General features: G+C 35.8%; 1 protein-coding gene across 6 annotated transcripts in view; it reads left to right on the top strand.

The window, feature by feature from the left end:
- The window catches only part of LOC309640595 (serine/threonine-protein kinase TNNI3K), a 299196-nt gene that overhangs the window by 18318 nt on the left and 260571 nt on the right, over nucleotides 1–20307 (top strand). For all 6 annotated transcript variants that reach the window (XM_082419553.1, XM_082419557.1, XM_082419556.1 and 3 more), the window contains 2 exons: nucleotides 360–445; nucleotides 1549–1646. In XM_082419553.1, coding sequence (XP_082275679.1) covers nucleotides 360–445; nucleotides 1549–1646 — 184 coding nt within the window. The remainder of the gene's footprint in view (nucleotides 1–359; nucleotides 446–1548; nucleotides 1647–20307) is intronic.

Below are 20307 nucleotides of genomic sequence, written 5' to 3'. Positions count from 1 at the left end.
AAGGTTTTGATTGTGAGAGAAATGGGTTTATTTTCAAATACCTGTGTTTTCTACTTATACACAAATTTTAATTCATTAAGGTGCCCTGAAAAATTCAAATTATATGTAGAACATAGAACTTGTATGATAGTCTTTAATTTAAACTTGGTCTCTCAAACTTTTAATATTATTTTCTCACAATTTTAGTTATTATTCATCTAGAGGTATACTCAAAATTCTTTTCTCTAGGTACAAAAGAATCCTAGAAAAGATATATTTCTGAATTTGTAGTAACAGGATTCCCTATTATAATTTTTCAAATGAAAAATGATAAACTAAAAGCTGAAATTTGTAATCATCTGTAAAATATTTTTTTTCAGTTCTGATGATGCCTTCAGTAAAGTCAATTTAAATTACCGCACAGAAAATGGTCTGTCTCTACTTCATTTATGTTGCATTTGTGGAGGTGAGTGCTTGGAACTCAATACTTTATAAGCTGGCTATATGTATATATGGTCAGTGATTTGAACTGCTTAATAGTCAGCAAGAGAATTCTATTCATACCTAATTTTCTCTTTTGCTTTTCCCCTAGAACCCTGATAACCTTTAGCTGAAGAAGTAACTAACTACCAGGCAGATATTACAATTGATTTAGCTCTGAATTTAAGTTTTATTGTGCTCCTACCTTGAATCAAGTTAGCTTGGGGGAAAAAAAAAAGTATGTTTCAGTATCGGGCACGCCAGTCACGGATTAGGTTAAATTCAGAAGCACTTAAAGCATTTCCCAAAATATCATCAAGCAATTGCTTCACAGTCTGTAGTAAGATATGTGGAAGGTAATAAATGCCAAAGATAAAATCCCAAAGTGAAGATTGATCAAAGTGAAGACTAAGAGTTTAATTTCGCTCATATCTTGTTATGTTTGGTTCATTAATATACCCCAAGCACCTAAGATGGTGCCTGGCTTATAGTAAGTACTCAGTAAATTTACTGAATTAGTGAATGAATAGTTTTTTGTTAATCCAAAGTAGTATCCTTTGAACTCAGTTTTTAAAAGAACACTAATGTATAGTATTGACACTAAACATATCTCTTAACCACTCCTCCCAAATAGACCCTACTTAACAGATCTTCTTACCAAATTTAAATACACCTTCCCAACCTTAGTCATTTTCTCCAGATTTCTCTGATCTAAATAATCTCCATTGCTAATGATGTTCTGACGAATCCTGCACAGCTAGATTTCTATCTAAGCTTTTTCACAAATAGTTTACTAGGGTGAATTTTTTCATGTTTTTATGTTTTAAAACATGATGAGGAGAGCACCAAATAAAAAATGTAACCCAAATGCATTAAAATATACAGCACTGATACAAAGTTTTATAAATGTAGTAGGAATGTTCACTAATAAGTAAGGCTGTCAATTAACAGAAAACTTTAAAAATGGCCTCCAGAACAGCAGTCTGACATTTTCATATATCAGTGTGATATTTATCATTAAGTTAAAGAGAGATTTTTAAGTCACTTAGTCTGTCCCCACAGTTTAACTTTTTTCATTTTTTCTCTAAGGCAACAAGTCACATATTAGAACGCTTATGTTAAAAGGCCTCCGCCCATCTCGACTGACAAGAAATGGATTTACAGCCTTGCATTTGGCAGTTTATAAGGTACAAAAGTTTTGTATTAGAACCAAGGATGATGTGTATCTGTAGGCTTTTTTTTTTTTTTGCAAATTAGTGATCATGGAAAATATGCAGAGTGACCACAGAATTACATTACTGGATAAACTTCTAGTTAACTCTTTGTTGAGCAGATATCATCAAAACACATTCTTTTTTATTGCTTTCCATGTTTATCTCATTTAATTTTCACAAGAACCCTGAGAATGAATACTATTATTATCTCCAGGGTTACATGGTTAGCTAGTGGTTAGCCAGAATTTAAGACCTGGCAATCTGGTTCTCTTGCCAGAGCTCCTTACAAGGAGACCAAGCTGCCTCTGTGCAGAAGATGAGGTTGCATTTGAGGATGAAAGAAGCACATTGAAGCTGCATTTTTCTGCATGTTTTCCTTAATAAAAATATACCTCTAGGGTTCTCTTTAGTTTCTTTCTTTTATTTCTCCTACTTTTGCTTCAGTTGTTTTTTTCCTTACATTAATCCTTGGTTCCAACATAATCTCAGTACCTGATCATAAAGTAAATATAAAAGTGGATTGGAAAGGCTGGGATACTCAGTGTTGGGGCAGATCCTTGAGATTGTCATAAATATGAATTTATGTAACATATAAATTAAATATAAATGTTCATTTTCTGATTGTAGTAAGTTTCAACTTACTCTGTACTTATTACGAGCTAAATATCACACTAGGTTTTATATACATTATTTCTTCTATCATTAAAATAACTTGGTGAGTTTCATATTAGTCCTTATTTTACTGAAAAGAAAATTAAAGATTAAAGTTGGTTATCCAGTAAATGTTAGGATAATGATTAGAATCAAGTACAGTTGAGTCTTACTGTTATATTGCAAAATATTTTGTTCTTTCTCAATGTCATGTGAGTCTGTGACAGGATTTTATTTCAGTTTTGTATGTGCAGGTGTGGTGGTGGCAGGGGCGGGGGCTGAGGACAGCCATTTGCTCGTATCTGGATCACTTTCACTTTGCTCTGCAACCCTCCCCCAACCTTTAGAGAGTTTATCACTGTGGGGGAAGAGAGCCATATTTTCCCATGATTCGCATTCACATATTCCTGTGATTCGTCATGCAAATGCTCTAATACTCATCAGTTTTCAGGCCCCGTCAATGCCTAGTCAATTTGTCCGATTTCTTCTGGGAAAAAGTGTCAGTAAGTGCTAAATTGTCTTTAATACCTACTAATCATCCTACAAAACTTGAATGGAGACTGAGTTCAGGGTGTAGGAAATAGAGTCTGACGCCGGCTTTTCTGCTGAATGGCAAGAGGTGAAAGTAGAAGAGCTTCAAGGAATAGGAAGCTGGTGGTGGATGGTCAAGGCAGTATTGTGAAACCATGAATTCTGAATTTGACTGTCTGGGAGACTCTTTCTGTATTAGTTCATTTTTCCAAGACTTAGCATGACACAGCCACACAAATGGGTTCTGAATGATCTAGGGCTACAATCTTAAGAAAATATAGTTCTTCCACCTCTGTTTATCAAACCTAAATTTCCATTTTTAGAGTTCTCTTTGCTGTAGTTATTCTGTTTTCTTATATTTTACAGAAGTATATATGGACTATAACTTTTTTATAACAAATTTAAACAAATTTAGAATCTTAGGACACAAGGTAGACAAAGATTCTTAAGAGGCCATAACAGAATGCATGATTACTTATTTCTTAACAAAGATAAAAACAAATTAAATTTACCATTCCACTTTAAACACAGAAACAATATAAAGTAGCCATTCATACTACTATTGTATTTTTTTTTCATACTACTATTGTATTAAATCTAGTTCTAATTATACCTTCCCTGGACTACTGCAGTAGGCATCTGATTCATTTTGGGCTGTGATTCTCTTCCCCATATTTTTTAATTCTTATTTTAGTATTATTTTAAACAAAATAATTTCCAGACTATTACAAGAAACTCCTATATACACTTTATCCAGATTTATTAATTGTTTATATTTTGTCCCATCTCCATCATCACTCTATTTTTATTCAGAATCATTTGAAAAGAAATTAAAGACAACATTCCTTATAGCTACTAAATACTTCTATCTTTATTTCCTAAGAAAAAGGAAATTCACTTACATAATCACAGTACAAATTATCAAAATCAGAAAATGTGACATTGATACTATGCTCCTTATCTAATCTATACTCAAAATGCAAATGTGGTCAGTTATCCCAATACTGTCATTTATAGCTGTTTATTTTTTTGTTGTTTAGCATTCAATCCAGAATCATATATTTTTAGTTTTCTTGTCTCTGTAGTCTCCTTTAAACTGAAGGAGTTTCTCTGCCTTTCCTTGCCTTTCTTGATCTTAGTATTTTTGATGCATACAGAACAATTATTTTTATACAGTTCTTTGGATTTTTAGAAATATTGCAATTGAACTTTATTTTATTCTTAATACTCACAAAATGAATAATGTGATTTTCAAATCGTTTTATTGGCCACATTCAATTACACATCCCCGAAAGCTGGGCCTGCCTCAGACCTGAGTATTTTTCACAAATGAGGGCATCTCTGCTTTCATTAGTAAAACCAGAGCAGAAGTTTAGCTTTTAAATTCCATGTAGATAGTTAGGTCTCATACTCTTGTTGTTGTTGTTGTTTTGCTTTGTTTTTGTTTGTTTGGTTGGGTTTTTTTAAGGGTCAGATTTATTGAGGTATAATTTATACACAACAAAATTCACAATTTTAAGTGTACAAGCTGATGACTTTTGAAAATGTATATATTCATGTACCATCATTGCTATCATGATATAACACTTTTCTATCATACACAAAGGTTTCCTCATACCTTTACGCAGTCGATTCCCTCCTCCATGTCACCTGACCTCTGGAAACCACTGATGTCTTTTCTATCCCTATAGTTTTCCCCTTTCTAGAATTGTATATGAATGCAATCTATTCAGCTTGTTTTCTTTTATATATGGTTTCTCCCACTTATCATAATGCTGTTGTTGTGTGTTTAGTAATTCATTTCTTTTATTGGAAAGTTGTATTCCCTTATAAGGATATACCACAGTTTATTTAACTATCCATCTGTTGAAGGATTTGTTGATGGTTGTTTTTAGATCTTGACTATTATAAATAAATTTGCTATTAACGTTCTTGTACAAATCTTTGAACTATGTTTTTATTTCTCTTGGGCAATATCTAGGAGTGAAATTGCTGGGTCATATCATAAGTGCATTTTTAATTTTAATAAGAAAATGCCAAACTCCTTACCAAACTAGCTACATCATTTTCCATCCCATCAGTAATGTATTAGAATTGTAGTTGTTCCACATCTTTGCCAACACTTCGTATGGTCAGTATATTTTATCTTAACCATTCTATTAGATGTGTATTCGTATCTCAGTATGAATATTTTGAATTTCCCCAGTGACTAATGAAATTGAATAGATTTTCATTTGCTTGTCACCAAATTTTTTTTGGTATAGTATCTATTGAACCCTTTTTCCCATTTTTAAATTTGGTTTATTGTTTTCTTGAATTGTAACAGACTTTTATATATTCTGGATACAGATTCTTTGTTGGATATATATTTTGGAAAAAATTTCTCCCATTCTATGGCTTTCCTTTTCATTTTCTTAACAATGTCATTTACAGAGAAAAAAAGTACTATGCATTATTTTTTAACTGATGACTCTAGTGATTACACTATGGATCCTTAACATATCACAGGTACTTTCTGTTAATATTGGCCTACTTCACTTTAAATGTAAGACCCTTCCAATGGTATAGTTCCACTCAATCTTTATTCTTTATACTATTGTTACCATATACCTTACATCTATACATGTATAATCTCCAATACGTTGTTAGAATTTTTCTGTTAAGCATTAATATCTTTTAAAGAAAGTAAGAGAAGAGAAAATATCTTTGGTTTTCAGCAGATTGGTTATAATAATCTTATGTATGATTTCCTGTGTACAATGCTTTTTGAACATTGAGTTTCTTAAATCTGTAAATTTGTTTCCATCACATTCAGAAATTTTGACCATTATTTTTTCAAATATGTATGTTAGATTGTTTGATAATCTTCCAAAGATTACCAAGTCTCTGTTCATTTTTTTCTATCCCCTTTCTGTTTTCAAAATTTGATGATTTCTGTTTATTTGAATTCAGTTTCAACACCATTTCTCTGCCATCTCCCATCGGATTCTAATCTACTAAGAGTTATTCATTTCAGATGTATTCTTCAGTTCCAGAATTTCCACTTAGTGTTAAAATATAATTTCAAATTCTCTGCTCTGATTACTCATCTGTTCATTTATTTTTCCATATTTTCATTTAAATTCTTGAACCTATCATTAGTGACTGCTTTAAGTACCTTATCTGTTGTTTCTAACATCTGGATTACCTTAGTGTTTGTTTTATTGAATGCTTTTCCTTTTGACTACATGTTACATTTTCTGGTTTCTTTACTTATCAATTTTTATTGCATGTTAGACATTATGTATTATTTGTTACAGGAAATCTTCATTATGTCATCTTCCCTTAAAGGTGTTGAGTTTGTTTTCTCAGGCAGAAGGCTAGGGCAATCATGGAATATTGTGGGGGCTTACTTTGTATCTTTCCCTTCTCCCAAGATCACAGTTCTTTCTTCATGTTCTTCATTGCCTGAGAACAGTTGTGTCATATATTTTGTTCCACTTTATAGACTTTACTTGTCAGTGGGGAAAATCCATACAAGTTATCCTGTCATGATCCCATATATTTTTAGATTGCTTCTAAAGTGATCTGCATAAGACACAAATCTACAATGTCAATGTTCATTTAAAATTTTCTATGGTCACCCATTGCGTGTCTAATAAAATTCAAACTCCTAAATTACATATTCAAGATCCCTTAGTTCACAGTTTTGCGGAATTTAATTTCCAGACCCGTTTTGTGCAGTCTCTGAACTTCCAAACCTAATGGTTTTCAAATTTAATGTGCATGAGAATCATATGGTAACTATGGGTTTAAAATGAATATTTCCCTCTCCATCTCACACCAGTCTAATTTGATACATCTAGGATAGGCTGAGAATATAAATATTTTAGCAAAGAGTCAAGGCAGTTTTGATGTAAGCAGTCTAAGGCTCCATGTTGAGGATCACAGTTCAAGTCTTGCAACTCAAATTGTGGCCAGAGAATCAGCTGCATCTGCCTCAAATGAGAGATTTTTAGGAATGAAGAATCTCACTCCCTATTCAACCAAAATGTGCTTTTTTTTTTTTAAATCCCAGAAAGCAGGTTTGCGGGCTAAAGTCTGAAAAGCACTATTCTAGATTACTCCATTCTTTAGATTAATCACTTTCATACTTCAGTGTTCTTATTCTTGTTATTTCTTCTGCTTAAATACCTTTTAATTTATTTTCCTGATAGGAAAGTATTATTTATTTAAAACCAAGGTAAATTGAGCCTTCTTGAGCTTTCTTGAACTCTCAGATTTTACTGTACTATCCTTTGGGTTTCAGTTACACATTCACATTCTTTTTTATTACAGCACTTGTAATTATTTGCTTATTTCTATATTTCACATGTTGGACTGTAAAATTCAAATTTGATAGTGAGTCTTTTTCTTTCTGATTCCTCAGTGTATAGGACCTGTAAAAGATCCTTGTTAAATACTCTTGAGAAATTAATGAGTACCCAAACATTAGTACAAATAATACTTGATATTTATTGATATAATAATGTACCTTAATAAATACTGTTAGCTTAAAAGCTACACTATTCATGTTCATATCTCAGTTCTGAGACTTAATAGTGTTCATCTTTAGGCAAGTTACTCTCTCCCACTGTCTCTCTGAAATGGAGCAAATAGAATTACCTATTTCATTGGGTGGTTTACAGTTTTAAAAAAGACAAACCATATGCAGTATGAAATGCAGCAAAATATTAGCACATAGTAAATACTTAATAAAAGCTAATTATTATTGTTGAACTTCTATTTCAACAAACATTTAATTGACACCTAATGTGTCAGCCATTTTACACAGAAAAATAAAAAGAAAAGGACCATGTCCTCTGGATTATTGCATTCTGAAGAGGTGAGAATACCTGATACTAGATATCAAAGAAATGAAGTCTATACTTAAATCAACGGACTCCAAACATATTTTATCATATGCCATATAAAATTAGCGCCTCAAAATGCATATAATTGTTCATAAATTATGATCATGAATAAAAATCACCAGTAAATAGCTCAAGGCAAAGTAAACTCTTTGGCAGACAGTGTTAAAATTTGTGGATGTAAATTCATACTTCAAATATCATTTTTGATAATATCAAAATATGTTGACAAATTTATATTCAAAGATAATTAGACTGCCATTAATTTTACCTGGAAATTTAGCTTATACAAAGCTCAGGTAAGTAGAATGAAAAATGCAGCTCTGCCATTTTCCTTTTCTTCTTCTTACATTAATAATATGTATTTGATCTACAATTTCATCACAGGAATTTTTTGAAGATAATATGCCATTTTTTTAAGGATCAATTCAGTTAAAATAAGATATTAAAATCTATAAATCCACTGAATTTGGCTCACATAGCTATAATGCATCCTCATATACTAAATGCTAAAACTCATATATTAAATGCAGGCAACTCTCAACTTCTCTCTATTTGGAATTCCAAGTATTTATTTCTTATACTTTGGGTACTGTATGTAACACATGACAAACTGATATATGAACTGAGACCACCAGTGTAAATTTTCATGTTAAATATTAGTAAAATTTTATTATCTTTATATATAAATAAACATAAGCAGAATTTCTAGTATTTTCTTCTTGCACTTTAACGAATATTTCCTTACAAGACTTCTGTCATATTTGCATTCCACTTTGGGGCATACTTCTTTAGATGGTATCTAAATTGTACTCCTAAAATGAAACACAAGACTTTGGGGGAAAAATTGAGATTTATATAGTTTCAAAGATTTTTTTTTTTTAAAGTTTCAAAGATTTTAAATAAGAATGTTAATGAACAAAAGTTTATTAGACCATCTAATTTAACCTCACATATACAGACAAACCACTTGATGAAATTTCTTTGTGAATAAAAAGTAGCATTTTGATTAGTCAAATTCTTTTTAGCATTTCACAGGATAAGAGCAGATATTGAATGGTCTCTTCTTCCATCCTGTAGATTTCTAGCAAGATCTCATTCCAGTCATTCAGAAGAATTATTTTATATATTTATTACAAAGGGGAAGGACAAGGAAGGAGGGAAAAATTTAATTCAAGCCTATTTCTGTCTGGGTCACTAGACCTAGGTTCTTATTGCTACACAACCATGCCTATCAGAAAACTCTGTTTTCTAGTCCTGGTGATTCATAGACTGGAAACCACTGTATCTTTTGCCCTGATATATTTTTTTTTCCATAGCATATGTGTTTGATTGCAAAGTTGAGAGATTTTTTTAAACTGTCCTAAATCCAGGACCCAAAGCACTTTTTGCATACTTAACTTCCAGTTAAGTTGCTACTTTTAAACACTGACTTGATCCATACTTTAAGGAACTAGGGAACATTTATACCCACAAATTAAAGCAATCTTTAAGATGGATTTTTTTTAATACTCACATTTCTTCTTAGTAACCAAATACTTCATAATCTCCTTCTAAATGAACATGTTCTCAATGAAAATATAGTGGGATGATAACTAAAGATGTTAACGTATCCTTCAGTTCTTATTTTGGACAGCACTATTTCTTGAAGAGGATTCCCTGACCCCACCCCCCAGGTCTGGATTACATACGATGTACTCTCTTAGCACCTTATCACACTGTGAATAATGCTATATTTCATTTCCTCATTACTTCTCTTCATCTTCCTCTAGATTAGGGGTTCACAATCTCACATGCTTTCAGGAATGAGGCAGTTAACATAAATAAATGAAGGTGTTAGATAATACAGCAAAGTTAAATGGGAACTAATAGACTCAATGTTTCTGAGATACAAAAAGTGGTGGACACTATGGCAAGTTAGAGAATTTATGCCCTATGTGAAGGGAGCAGTCAATATTCAGGTCCAGTTCATCGTTGCCATATAGGAATGTAAGCCCAGTATTGTCCCAAATTTCAGAGAATCAGAAATTATATCAAGTTTCCTGAAACTTGTTTGTTGCCATTAATTCACAAATTTTAGTTTTAAATACATGTACACATATACAGTACAAACCATGTACATCATTTCCCGTTGAGGCCTGTTTGTAACCTCTGATAGGAATTATGAGCGCTACCAAGGCAGGGACTGGATCTAAATTGCTTATTATCTTATTTGAGCACTTAGAACAATTCCTGGTATATATTCATCAATATATGTGTTGCATAAATAAAGTTATAATTCTGTGGTGACTGGGAAAAAGAAAAATACTTCAAAGGAGGAAGAATTATGTTGACATTGAACAAAATAGTGTCCTACTTTGGTCATTAGAATTGGAAATTAGGAAATTGTCAGATATCTCTGTAAGGGATATTTTAGTGGATTTTTGGGAGTAGAAAGTATGAAAATGGATTGAAAATAAATGGCATTAGGAAAAAGGAGGCAATGAATATTGATTGCTCCTTCAAAAGGCAAGATTGGGCAGTGTCTTGATAAGTGGTAGGATCATGGAAAGATTTCTACGATAGTGTTTTTGAGTCTTTTTAAGTTCTTGACTCTTTGGATAAACATAAAAATTCACAGTCTGTTAAAATTTTTTTAATTAAAAAATAAAATATAAGTGAAAGCAAATTAAAGGAATTATAATATTCAATTTGCTTTTTCAAACAGCATGTATTTGCATTCTCCCAAACTCCCAGAGATTCTGATTAGCTCCTCCCTGTTAAATCATATCTATATTATTGAAAGAGAAGACAAGCACACTCAAAGGCCAATTGGAAGCAGCCCACAGGAAGAAAGTGATTATGGGAAACTGGAAAAGGGTCAGCAGAGGTGATGAGAAAAAAATAGGGCAAAAGCAAATTTGGAGATATTACCCTAGTAAGAGTACATGTACTCAGTCTAAGAGTGTGTTCCTTCTCTTTTTTCTTTCTTTTTTTCAAAATTTCAAGCAAAGTCAAGTATTTCCACCACACTGAAGTTTTTAATCATTGATATCTTTTGTGAAGATAAATTCAGAATTATTTCAACAAGAGGCATGTAGGTGTGAGCAGTTATTTTTACACTGATTAATGGATCCTTTCATTGGCAATGTCTATGACACATGAAGCAACTTTAGTCCATTAAATTTTTATACCTGGAACTAAATATATTTCATACTGAAGCCCTGCATAGTTCTTTGTCCTAGAAGAAACCTTAATGTTCTTGAAGACTACAAAACTGCTTATGTTACTTTTTTCTTTACAAGCACAAACAGGCTATAACAATTGCTATGTTGGGTTAATTAGGTTTATGAAGAAAAAACTGCTTAGGTAGGAACATTATTAAAATATTTATTTATATGTTTCTATTTTCACACTCAGAAACTCAGTCTTCTTTCCAAAGCAAGTTTGGTTCCGCCTTGCAGCTTGATGGGACACTTCAGGGAGCATTAAAATATCAGAGTTGGATAAGATATTACAAAAAACAATTTAGTCCAATTCAGAAATACGTCCAATCTGAGAAATACTGGGAAACGTCCAGTATAGGTAAATCTATAGAAAAAGAAAGTAGATTAGTCGTTGCCTACAGCTGAGGAGGATCGAGACGCAGTAGCTAAAGGTACACCGTTCCTTTCGGGGTTGATGAAAATGTCCTAAAATTCATTATTGTGGTGATGGCTGCATAACTCTGTGAATATACTAAAAAACCATTGAATCGTACATTTTAAAGGGGGTAATTGTGTCTGTGTGTTATATCTCATTAAAGCTGTTACCAAAAAAAAAAAAAGAAAGAAATTGACATATTGCATTTTTTTTTTAAGTGTAACCTCTTTTCTTTTTTTTTTTAGAAATTCACGGTCTTTTATTTATTTATTTATTTATTTATGACTATGTTGAGTCTTCGTTTCTGTGCGAGGGCTTTCTCTAGTTGCGGCAAGTGGGGACCACTCTTCATCGCGGTGCGCGGGCCCCTCACCATCGCGGCCTCTCTTGTTGCGGAGCACAGGCTCCAGACGCGCAGGCTCAGTAATTGTGGCTCACGGGCCCAGCTGCTCCGTGGCATGCGGGATCCTCCCAGACCAGGGATCGAACCCATGTCCCCCACACTGGCAGGCAGACTCTCAACCACTGCGCCACCAGGGAAGCCCTGCATTTTTAATTTTTTTTAATTTTTTTAATATCTTTATTGGAGTATAATTGCTTTCCAAAGTCTGTTAGTTTCTGCTTTATAACAAAGTGAAACAGCTATACATATACATATATCCCCATATCTCCTCCCTCTTGCGTCTCCCTCCCACCCTCCCTATCCCACTCCTCTAGGATATCACAAAGCACTGAGCTGATCTCCCTATGCTATGTGGCTGCTTCCCACTAGCTATCTATTTTACATTTGGTAGTGTATATATGTCCATGTCAGTCTCTCACTTCATCCCAGCTTACCGTTTCCCCTTGTGTGTCCTCAAGTCCATTCTCTACATCTGCGGCTTTACTCCTGTCCTGCCCCTAGGTTCTTCAGAACCATTTTTTTTTTTTTAGATTCCATATATAGGTGTTAGCATACGGTATTTGTTTCTCTTTCTGATTTGCTTCACTCTGTATGGCAGACTGTAGGTCCATCCACCACACCACAAATAACTCAGTTTCGGGGCTTCCCTGGTGGCGCAGTGGTTGAGAATCTGCCTGCCAATGCAGGGGACACGGGTTTGAGCCCTGGTCTGGGAAGATCCCACATGCCGCAGAGCAAGTGGGCCCGTGAGCCACAACTACTGAGCCTGAGCGTCTGGAGCCTCTGCTCCACAACAAGAGAGGCTGCGATACTGACAGGCCCGCGCACCGCGATGAAGAGTGGCCCCCACTCGCTGCAACTGGAGAAAGCCCTCACACAGAAATGAAGACCCAACACAGCCAAAAATAAACATAATAAATAAATAATAAATAAAAATTAAAAAACAAAACAAAACAAAACAAAACCAAATAACTCAGTTTCATTTCTTTTTATGGCTGAGTAATATTCCATTGTATATATGTGCCACATCTTCTTTATCCATTCATCTGTCGATGGACACTTAGGTTGCTTCCATGTCCTAGCTATTGTAGATTGTGCTGCAATTAACATTGGGGTGCATGTGTCTTTTTGAATTATGGTTTTCTCAGCAATCCCCAGTAGTGGGATTGCTGGGTCATAGGGTAGTTCTATTTTTAGTTTTTAACGGAACCTCCATAATGTTCTCCATAGTGGCTGTATCAATTTACATTCCCACCAACAGTGCAAGAGGGTTCCCTTTTCTCCACACCCTCTCCAGCATTTATTGTTTCTAGATATTTTGATGATGGCCATTCTGACTGGTGTGAGGTGATACCTCATTGTAGTTTTGATTTGCATTTCTCTAATGATTAGTGATGTTGAACATTCTTTCATGTGTTTGTTGGCAATCTCTATATCTTCTTTGGAGAAATGTCTGTTTAGGTCTTCTGCCCATTTTTGGATTGGGTTGTTTGTTTTTTTGATATTGAGCTGCATGAGCTGCTTGTAAATTTTGGAGATTAATCCTTTGTCAGTTGCTTCATTTACAAATATTGTCTCCCATTCTGAGGGTTGTCTTTTCGTTTTGTTAATGGTTTCCTTTGCTGTGCAAAAGCTTTTAAGTTTCATTAGGTCCCATTTGTTTATTTTTGTTTGTTTTTATTTCCATTTCTCTAGGAGGTGGGTCAAAAGGATCTTGCTGTGATTTACATCATGGAGTGTTCTGCCTATGATTTCCTTTAAGGGTTTTATAGTATCTGGCCTTACATTTAGGTCTTTAATCCATTCTGAGTTTATTTTTGTGTATGGTGTTAGGGAGTGTTCTAATTTCATTCTTTTACATGTAGCTGTCCAGTTTTCCCAACACCACTTATTGAAGAGGCTGTCTTTTCTCCATTGTATATTCTTGCCTGGTTTATCAAAGATAAGGTGACCATATGTGCATGGGTTTATCTCTGGGCTTTCTATCCTATTCCATTGATCTATATTTCTGTTTCTGTGTCAGTACCATACTGTCTTGATTACTGTATCTTTGTAGTATAGTCTGAAGTTAGGGAGCCTGATTCCTCCAGCTCCATTTTTCTTTCTCAAGATTGCTTTGGCTATTCGGGGTCTTTTGTGTTTCCATACAAATTGTCACATTTTTTGTTCTACTTCTGTGAAAAATGCCAGTGGTAGTTTGATAGGGATTGCAATGAATCTGTAGATTGCTTTGCTTAGTATAGTCATTTTCACAATGTTGATTCTTCCAATCCAAGAACATGGTATATCTCTCCATCTGTTTGTATCATCTTTAATTTCTTTCATCAGAGTCTTATAGTTTTCTGGAAACAGGTCTTGTGTCTCCCTAGGTAAGTTTATGCCTAGGTATTTTATTCTTCTTGTTGCAGTGCTAAATGAGAGTGTTTCCTTAATTTCTCTTTCAGATTTTACATCATTAGTATATAGGAATGCAAGAGATTTCTGTGCATTAATTTTGTATCCTGGTACTATACAAAATTCATTGATTTGCTCTAGTAGTTTTCTGGTAGCATCCTTAGGATTCTCTATGTATAGTATCATGTCATCTGCAAACAGTAACAGTTTTACTTCTTCTTTTCTGATTTGGATTCCGTTTATTTCTTTTTCTTCTCTGATTGCTGTGGCTAAAACTTCCAAAACTATGTTGAATAATAGTGGTGAGAGTGGACAACCTTGTCTTGTTCCTGATCTTAGAGGAAATGGTTTCAGTTTTTCACAATTGAGAACGATGTTGGCTGTGGGTTTGTCATATATGGCCTTTATTATGTTGAGGTAAGTTCCCTCTATGCCTACTTTCTAGAAGGTTTTTATCATAAATGGGTGTTGAATTTTGTCGAAAGCTTTTTCTGCATCTACTGATATTATCTTATGGTTTTTATCCTTCAATTTGTTAATATGGTGTATCACATTGATTGATTTGCATATATTGAAGAATCCTTGCATTCCTGGGATAAACCCCACTTGATTATGGTGTATGATCCTTTTAACGTGCTGTTGGATTCTGTTTGCTAGTATTTTGTTGGGGATTTTTGCATCTGTGTTCATCAGTGATACTGGCCTGTAGTATTCTATCTTTGTAGCATCTTTGTCTTGTTTTAGTATCAGGGTGATTGTGGCCTCATAGAATGAGTTTGGGAGTGTTCCTCCCTCTGCTGTATTTTGGAAGAGTGTGAGAAGGATAGGTGTTAGCTCTTCTCTAAATGTTTGATAGAATTTGCCTGTGAAGCCATCTGGTCCTGGGCTTTTGTTTGTTGGAAGATTTTTAATCACAGTCTCAATTTCAGTGCTTGTAATTGGTCTGTTTATATTTTCTATTTCTTCCTGGTTCAGTCTTGGAACATTGTGCTTTTTAAAGAATTTGTCGATTTCTTCCAGGTTGTCCATTTTATTGGCATATAGTTGTTTGTAGTAATCTCTCATGATCCTTTGTATTTCTGCAGTGTCAGTGGTTACTTCTCCTTTTTCATTTCTAATTCTATTGATTTGAGCCTTCTCCCTTTTTTTCTTGATGAGTCTGGCTAATGGTTTATCAATTTTGTTTATATTCTCAAAGAACCAGTGCTTAGTTTTATTGATTTTTGCTCTCATTTTCTTCATTTCTTTTTCATTTATTTCTGATCTGATCTTTATGACTTCTTTCCTTCTGCTAACTTTGGGGTTGTTTTGTTTTTCTTTCTCTAATTTCTTTAGGTGTAAGATTAGGTTGTTTATTTGAAATGCATCTTGCTTCTTGAGGTAGGATTGTATTGCTATAAACTTCCCTCTTAGAACTGCTTTTCTGCATCCCATAGGTTTTGGGTCATCACGTTTTCACTGTCAGTTGTTTCTATGTTTTTTTAAATTTCCTCTTTGATTTCTTCAGTGATCTCTTGGTTATTTAGTAGTGTATTGTTTAGCCTCCATGTGTTTGTATTTTTTACAGATTTTTTCCTATAATTGATTTCTAGTCTCATAGCATTGTGGTTGGAAAAGATACTTGATACGATTTCAATTTTCTTAAATTTACCAAGGCTTGATTTGTGACCCAAGATATGATCTATCCTGGAGAATGTTCCATGAGCACTTGAGAAGAAAGTGTGTTCTGTTGTTTTTGGATGGAATCTGCTATAAATATCAATGAAGTCCATCTTGTTTAATGTATGATTTAAAGCTTGTGTTTCCTTATTTATTTTCATTTTCGATGATCTGTCCATTGGTGAAAGTGGGGTGTTAAAGTCCCCTACTATGATTATGTTACTGTCTATTTCCCCTTTTATGGCTGTTAACATTTGCCTTATGTATTGAGGTGCTCCTATGTTGGGTGCATAAATATTTACAATTGTTATATCTTCTTCTTGGATTGATCCTTTGATCATTGCATAGTGTCCTTCTTTGTCTTTTGTAATAGTCTTTAACGTCTATTTTGTCTGATATGAGAACTGCTACTCCAGCTTTCTTTTGATTTCCATTTGCATGGAGTACCTTTTTCCATCCCGTCACTTTCAGTCGTATGTGTCCCAGGTCTGAAGTGGGTCTCTTCTAAACAGCATATATATGGGTCTTGTTTTTGTATCCATTCAGCCAGTCTATGTCTTTTGGCTGGAGCATTTAATCCATTTACATTTATGGTAGTTATCAATATGTATGTTCATATTACCATTTTCTAAATTGTTTTGGGTTTGTTATTGTAGGTCTTTTCCTTCTCTTGTGTTTCTTGCATAGAGAAGTTCCTTTAGCATTTGTTGTAAAGCTGGTTTGGTGGTGCTGAATTCTCTTAACTTTTGCTTGTCTGTAAAAGTTTTGATTTCTCCTTCAAATCTGAATGAGATCCTTGCTGGGTAGAGTAATCTTGGTTGTAGGTTTTTCCCTTTCATCACTTTAAATATGTCCTGCCAGTCCCTTCTGGCTTGCAGAGTTTCTGCTGAAAGATCAGCTGTTAACCATATGGAGATTCCCTTGTATGTTATTTGTTGTTTTTCCTTTGCTGCTTTTAATATTTTTTCTTTGTATTTACTTTTTGATAGCTTGATTAATATGTGTCTTGGCATGTTTCTTCTTGGGTTTATCCTGTATGGGACTCTCTGGGCTTCCTGGACTTGATTGACTATTTTTTCCAATATTAGGGAAGTTTTCAAGTATAATCTCTTCAAATATTTTCTCAGTCCCTTTCTTTTTCTCTTCTTCTTCTGGTACCCCTATAATTCGAATGTTGGTGCATTTATTGTTGTCCCAGAGGTCTCTGAGACTGTCCTCAATTCTTTTCCTTCTTTTTTCTTTATTCTGCTCTGCAGTAGTTTCCATTATTTTATCTTCCAGGTCACTTATCCATTCTTCTGCCTCAGTTATTCTGCTACTGATTCCTTCTAGAAATTTTTTAATTTCATTTATTGTGTTGTTCATCATTGTTTGTTTGCTCTTTAGTTCTTCTAAGTCCTTGTTAAACGTTTCTTGTATTTTCTCCCTTCTATTTCCAGATTTTGGATAATCTTTACTGTCATTACTCTGAATTCTTTTTCAGGTAGATTGCCTATTTCCTCTTCATTTGTTTTGTCTGGTAGGTTTTTGCCATGCTTCTTCATCTGCTGTGTGTTTCTCTGTCTTCTCATTTTGCTTAACTTACTGTGTTTGTGGTCTCCTTTTCACATGCTGCAGATTTGTAGTTCCCGTTGTTTTTGGCGTCTGCCCCCAGTCACTACGGTTGGTTCAGTGGGTTGTGTAGGCTTCCTGGTGGAGGGGACTGGTGCCTGTGTTCTGGTGGATGAGGCTGGATCTTGTCTTTCTGGTGGGCAGGACCGCATCTAGTGGTATGTTTTGGAGTGTCTGTGACCTTATTATGATTTTAAGCAGCCTCTCTGCTAATGGGTGTGGTGGTGTTCTTGTGTTGCTAGTTGTTTGGTATAGGGGTTCTAGCACTGTAGCTTGCTGGTCATTGAGTGGATCTGGGTCTTAGCATTGAGATGGAGATCTCTGGGAGAACTTTCACCGTTTGATATTATGTGGACCTGGGTGGTCTCTGGTGGACAAATGTACTGAACTTGGCTCTTCCACCTCAGAGGCATAGGTCTGACAGCCGGCCAGAGCACCAAAACCCTGTCAGCCACACGGCTCAGAAGAAAAGGGAGAAAAAAAGAAAAGAAGAAAGAAAAAAATAATATAAAATAAAGTTATTAAAGTAAAAAATTAAGATATTATTAAAAGTAAAAATATTTAAAAGTAATAAAAAAAAAGAAAGAAGAGAGCAACCAAACCAAAAAACAAATCCACCAATGATAACAAGCACTAAAAAACTATACTTAAAAAAAAACAAACAAAAAAACACAGACAGACAGAACCCTAGGACAAATGGTAAAAGCAAAGCTATACAGACAAAGTCACACAAAGTCCATTGCCTCAATTTTAGGATGATTCGTTGTCTGTTCAGGTATTCCACAGGTACAGGGTACATCAAGTTGATTGTGGAAATTTAATCCGCTGCTCCTGAGGCTGCTGGGAGAAATTTCCCTTTCTCTTCTTTGTTCACACAGTTCCTGGGGTTCAGCCTTGGATTTGAACCCACCTCTGTGTGTAGGTGGCCTGAGGGCATCTGTTCCCGCTCAGACAGGATGGGGTTAAAGGAGCAGCTGATTAGGGGGCTCTGGGTCACTCAGGCCAGGGGGAGGGTGGGGTACAGAGTGCAGGGTGAGCCTGTGGTGGCAGAGGCTGGCGTGACGTTGCACCAGCCTGAGGTGCACCATGCGTTCTCCCCGGGAAGTTGTCCCTGGATCAAGGGACCCTGGCAGTGGCGGGCTGCATAGGATCCCAGGAGGGGAGGTGTGGATAGTGACCTGTGCTTGCACACAGGCATCTTGGTGGCTGCAGCAGCAGCCTAAGCATCTCATGCCCGTCTCTGGGGTCCGCACTGATAGCCGATGCTTCCGCCCGTCTCTAGAGCTCCTTTAAGCGGTGCTCTTAATCCCCTCTCCTCGCACACCCTGAAACAAAGAGGCAAGAAAAAGTCTACTGCTTATTCAGCAGTTCCAGACTTTTTCCCAGCCACACTACCGGCTAGCTGTGACGCACTAGCCCCTTCAGGCTGTGTTCATGCAGCCAACCCCAGTCCTCTCCCTGGGATCTGACCTCTGAAGCCCGAGCCTCAGCTCCCAGCCCCAGCCCGCCCCGGCGGGTGAGGAGACAAGCCTCTCGGGCTGGTGAGTGCTACTCGGCACAGATCCTCTATGCAGGAATCTGACCGCTTTGCCCTCCGCACCCCTGTTGCTGCACTCTCCTCCATGGCTCCGAAGCTTCCCCCCTGCCACCCCCGTCTCTGCCCGTGAAGGGCCTTCCTATTGTGTGGAAGCTTTTCCTCCTTCACAGCTCCCTCCCACTGGTTCAGGTCCCATCCCTATTCCTTTGTCTCTGTTTTTTCTTTTTTCTTTTGCCCTACCCAGGTACATGGGGAGTTTCTTGCCTTTTGGGAGGTCTGAGGTCTTCTGCCAGTGTTCAGTCGGTGTTCTGTAGGAGTTGTTCCACATGTAGATGTATTTCTGATGTACTTGTGGGGAGGAAGGTGATCTCCACGTCTTACTCCTCCGTCATCTTGAAGGTCTCCCATATTGCATGACTAAACATCTTAGAGACAGAGTGGACTGAGACATAAGGTGAATAGTCTCATGGAATTAGGTCAGTCTTGGGGACAATACATTTAATATAAATGTATAAACTTATACTTGTAAGGATATGGGGTTTACTAACATTTCCACATACGTTATTCCATTTTGTCCTCATTGCAGTTATGGAAGATGGATTAGATCCAGCAGGTATTAGACCCCATTTCTGTGAAGAGCACATGGTCAGGGCTTGCACCTGAAAGGCAAACATTTTGGAGTAGAAGGCTGGTTGGGGGTGGAAGGTAACATATCATTGAGAAAAGCATAGGATTCAGTCAGAAGACCTAAGTTTAAATTCCAGGTCAGTTTTGATTTAAATGCACATTAAAAGAAAACATTTTATGATATGGTATGCCAGTTTAGTTCTTGAATAGCAAACTCTGAAAGGGATTTAGGAGTGCAAGAGATTTATGTGGAAGTGACACCTGTGAAAGGAAAAGGAAGGAAGGAAGAAAGATTGGTCAGCAGGAGCTGTCAGACCACAATGCAGACTTGCTAAAATCTCTGCCAGCCCAATGGGAGCTCCAGAGCACACATTGCCTTTTAGAGGGGTGTCACATTGAGTGGAAATGGCTAGGTCTTTTTACCACCATCTTTCTCAGTCACTGACTGGGGGCCACACTGAAAAAATTGTAATCTCAGCTCTAATGCTGCAGTGAATCCTGAATGAGTTAGCTGAGGGAAGCTGCCAGCTAACCATCCTCCTGGCACACTTTCTTGAAGGGAGATCTGAGTGGCACATCTCTACATCTTCCAGACATGGGGAAATTCCATGATTTTATAGTAAATGAAAAAGGGAGATTACCTACCTCTATGTGTAGTATGAGCTCAATTGTGTACCTAATAATTGATGATAAAAATTATGTTTCAAACAT

Source organism: Balaenoptera physalus, assembly GCF_965194825.1.
Source record: "Balaenoptera physalus genome assembly, chromosome: 1".
In the NCBI taxonomy this organism is placed as follows: Eukaryota; Metazoa; Chordata; class Mammalia; order Artiodactyla; family Balaenopteridae; genus Balaenoptera; species Balaenoptera physalus.
The sequence above is the reverse complement of the archived record's forward strand: the minus strand, read 5'-3'. Positions and strand labels throughout refer to the sequence as shown.